At 54.7% G+C, this 3,557-nt stretch overlaps 1 protein-coding gene across 1 annotated transcript in view; it reads left to right on the top strand.

Moving 5' to 3' along the window:
* The first annotated feature begins 1,521 nt into the window (after positions 1–1,521).
* TM6SF2 (transmembrane 6 superfamily member 2) overlaps positions 1,522–3,557 on the top strand; it is a 14,436-nt gene continuing 12,400 nt past the window's right edge. The window contains exons 1-4 of the mRNA XM_011991298.1: positions 1,522–1,635; positions 2,188–2,285; positions 2,354–2,457; positions 2,862–2,970. Coding sequence (XP_011846688.1) covers positions 1,551–1,635; positions 2,188–2,285; positions 2,354–2,457; positions 2,862–2,970 — 396 coding nt within the window. The 5' untranslated portion in view covers positions 1,522–1,550. The remainder of the gene's footprint in view (positions 1,636–2,187; positions 2,286–2,353; positions 2,458–2,861; positions 2,971–3,557) is intronic.

Raw genomic sequence — 3,557 nt, 5'->3', positions numbered from 1 at the left:
ACACACACACACACACACACACACCCTGCTCCGTTGCCTGTCTCAGGCCTGTGACTTTCCTCTTGTTCAAGGCTGGCTAACCCTGTGCCTAGACTCAGTTTCCCCTACTGGTTCCTGTTCCTGGTCCCTGTCTCCTAACCCTAGATCCTAGCCCTGTGGGTCCAGCCACCGGATAGCGGGCATCTGCAAGGCCCTCGCACTTCTAAACCCAGCTCAACCCAAGCCATAGGGTGGAGAGAGTCTTAACCATGGGCCTGCTCCCTGGGTGGGAATACCCATCTCCATCTCCTGGGATCCTGGGTAAGCCTCAGTTCCGTGATTAGTGTCATGGGCACAATCCTAGATCTCATGTCATAGTTACGGTTCAGAATTACAAACTGTGTACAAAGATTTGTCCTGGTCTCATCTGAGTACTATAATGTCATCGTTAGATGGGGTCAGGATGGAGATCTTGGGTTCTGAGGGGATCGTGAGAAAACAGGGGCCTGGAGAGTGATGGACAGAGTCTTGCTGTGTGACCCTGGACAACTGGACAGTAATCCCATTCTCTCTAGGCCTGGATTTGCCCACCTGGGTTGAGCGCTGCCCAGAGACCTGGCTTCTGTTATCTATGCAACTGGTCGACCTGTCTTATCAGGTTGGGGGCGCAGATCAGGGCAGGGGTAAGGTGGAGTTAATAGAGGCATTTGGACTTTAGCTGGGAGGAGCTGGGAGTGTCAGACAGTGAAGTCTACAGAACTGAGCACTCGAGACCCTGTGGCTTGGGAGCTGGGCCTGGCCACAGAGGGACTTGACGTTGCCGAATCACTGAACAGACTGAGTTAAACACATAACAAATGATGGAATAAATGGTAAAGTCAGAAGCGGCAGACCAGGCATGGTGGCTCATGCCTGTAATCCTAGCATTTTGGGAGGCCGAGATGGGCAAATCACCTGAGGTCAGGAGTTTGAGACCAGCCTGGCCAACATGGTAAAACCCTGTCTCTACTAAAAATACAAAAATTAGCAGGGCGTGGTAGTGGACACCAGTAATCCCAGCTACTTGGGAGGCTGAGGCAGGAGAATCGCTTGAACCCAGGAGGCAGAGGTTGCAGTGAGCTGAGATCACACCACTTCACTCCAGCCTGCGTGTCAGAGCTCCATCTCAAAAAAAAAAAAAAAAAAGAAATAAAGAAAAGAAGGGGCTGATGAATGTCCCCTCTGTAGCTGGCTCAAGTTAAACAGTGATCCTTTCTGGGGAGTCAGGGAGGGCTTCATGGAGGAAGAACAATGTGGATGGGCCGTGAAGGGTGAGTAGGAGTTTGCCAAGTGGAAAAGGCTTCTGGAAGCAGTTTCCAGAAGGAAGAAACAGCCTGGGCAAGGGCCTGGCACAGGATGAGAGCAGTTTCAGGGAACAGCATTGATGGATGAACAGACACTTTAGCCTCTTCCCCTGGGGCTTCCAGGAGTCTGCCCCTTCCCCTACCAGGGAGAGTGGGGCAATGCCTCAGCACTGGGCCTGGCGTCCCTGACTTGGTCTCCCTCTCCACAGCCCCCTGTGGGTGGCATTGATGAGCGCCCTAATCCTGGGTCTGCTCTTCGTGGCAGTCTACAGCTTGTCCCATGGCGAAATCTCCTATGACCCACTCTATGCTGGTGAGTCAGTGGGAAGCTGTGGGGAAGAAGACTGCCCAGGCAAGGGCCTCCACCCTCAGACTTAGGGGCCATTGAAGGTCCTCCTCCATCAGACTGGGGGCCCTTTAAGAGCTCCCATCAGACTGGAGACCTCAAAGAGATCTGAACACTCCCATTAAACTGGGGAACTTCAAAGAGCCTCCCCCTTGAGACCTGGGGCTCCTGAGAATAGGGACTGCGTCTCCCCCATCAGATTGGAAGCTCCTGAAAAAGAGTGTACTGCCTCATCACTTTGAGATCTCCTGAGGGCGGGGACTCCCAAAGGCAGGCACTGGGCCTCCCAATCAAACCAGGGACTTCTGAGGGCCAGGCTGGGTCTCCTCCATCAGACATGCAGAATGAGGCGGGACAGTGGTCATGCAACCTTTGGGGTTGGGACAGGGACTGGGCCTGGAGTCCTTGCCTGAAGTAATCTCATCCCTGACCTTAACTTCAAGCCCTGCCCACACTGAGCCCTAGCCCCACCCATGTGTGTCCCCTCCCACACCTGACCCGGCCGCCTACTCACTGCAGTCTTCGCCGTCTTCGCCTTCACCTCGGTTGTGGACCTCATCATCGCTCTTCAGGAAGACGGCTATGTGGTGGGCTTCATGGATTTCTACACCAAGGAGGTACTTGGGGGACGGCCAGGGATCCCACTGCCCCACTGCCCGTCTGAGCCTCCCTCCTGTCCCCACAGGGAGAGCCATACCTGCGCACAGCACACGGAGTCTTCATTTGCTACTGGGATGGCACCGTTCACTACCTCCTCTACCTGGCCATGGCCGGCGCCATCTGCAGAAGGTGCAGGAGCCAGGGAGAGGGTGGCCCCTGACCCTGGGAGAGAAGTTTCATCCTCAGATGGGGCCCCAGGGCAGGGTGGAGCCAGAAGTGTCTGTAGGAGAAATCAGGATGCTCCTCTAGGACTCCAGCCAGGGGTGGCCGGGAGAAGGTTCCAGAAAACGTTTCAGGTGTAGATGGTGGCGTGGCATTGCTTATATCCACCCTGTGTCTGGGCAGTCACTTCTTTTCTTGGACAGAGGGTCTCACTGTTCATTCCCCTGTTCAACTCCCTGTTGTCCCTTCCATCCTGGGCAAAACTGAAAGGCACCCAGAGCTGGGAAACCCACGGTGGTCTCTGGGCCCTGGCTGGGGCTCTGAGATTATGGAGTGACTACCTGCTGGTCACCCCTCCATCCCCTGCCCAGGAAGAGATACCGGAACTTTGGACTGTACTGGCTGGGTTCCTTCGCCATGAGCATCCTGGTGTTCCTTACAGGAAACATTCTTGGTAAGGACAAGGCTTCGGGAAATCTGGTCTCTCTTGGGCTAGGTCCCTGCCCTGCATCTAGAAGCAACCCCATTGGATCCTCCACCCCTTCCCTGATGTCTGCAGAGGCCCCACCTCCCTCTTTGCGTGTCCACAGCCTCAGTCAGCAGCCCACCCCTTTCTGGTCCCCATTTCCTCTTGAAAGGTGGGGGAACACAAACTCTGCTTCCTCCCCAGGCAATGGTTCCCAGCACCAGGGGTTTGACCCAGAATGCTCTTGACACAGGAAGGGAATTTTAGGATGAATCCTGGGGACAGGCTGAAAGCTTCAGGAGTAGGGCTTGGGAGGTAGAGCAGTGAAGGCAATCCGGGAGGCTGGCATGGCAAAACCTCAGCAGAGGGAACACCCAAGGTGTATTCGTAGAAAGCAAAGAACCCGCTGGAAGGTAGGATCCATATTCAGAAGGTAAATTGAGGCAAGCTAGGCTGAGGAGCACGGACATCATCCTGTGGGCACTAGGGAGCCATGGAGGGTGGTGGAGCTTGAATGAGGATGGTATTTCTTTTTTTCTTTTTTTTTTTTTTTTTGAGACGGAGTCTTGCTCAGTCACCCAGGCTGGAGTGCAGTGGCGCG

Source organism: Mandrillus leucophaeus, unplaced genomic scaffold, assembly GCF_000951045.1.
Source record: "Mandrillus leucophaeus isolate KB7577 unplaced genomic scaffold, Mleu.le_1.0 Scaffold11, whole genome shotgun sequence".
NCBI classification, from domain to species: Eukaryota; Metazoa; Chordata; class Mammalia; order Primates; family Cercopithecidae; genus Mandrillus; species Mandrillus leucophaeus.
The sequence above is the reverse complement of the archived record's forward strand: the minus strand, read 5'-3'. Positions and strand labels throughout refer to the sequence as shown.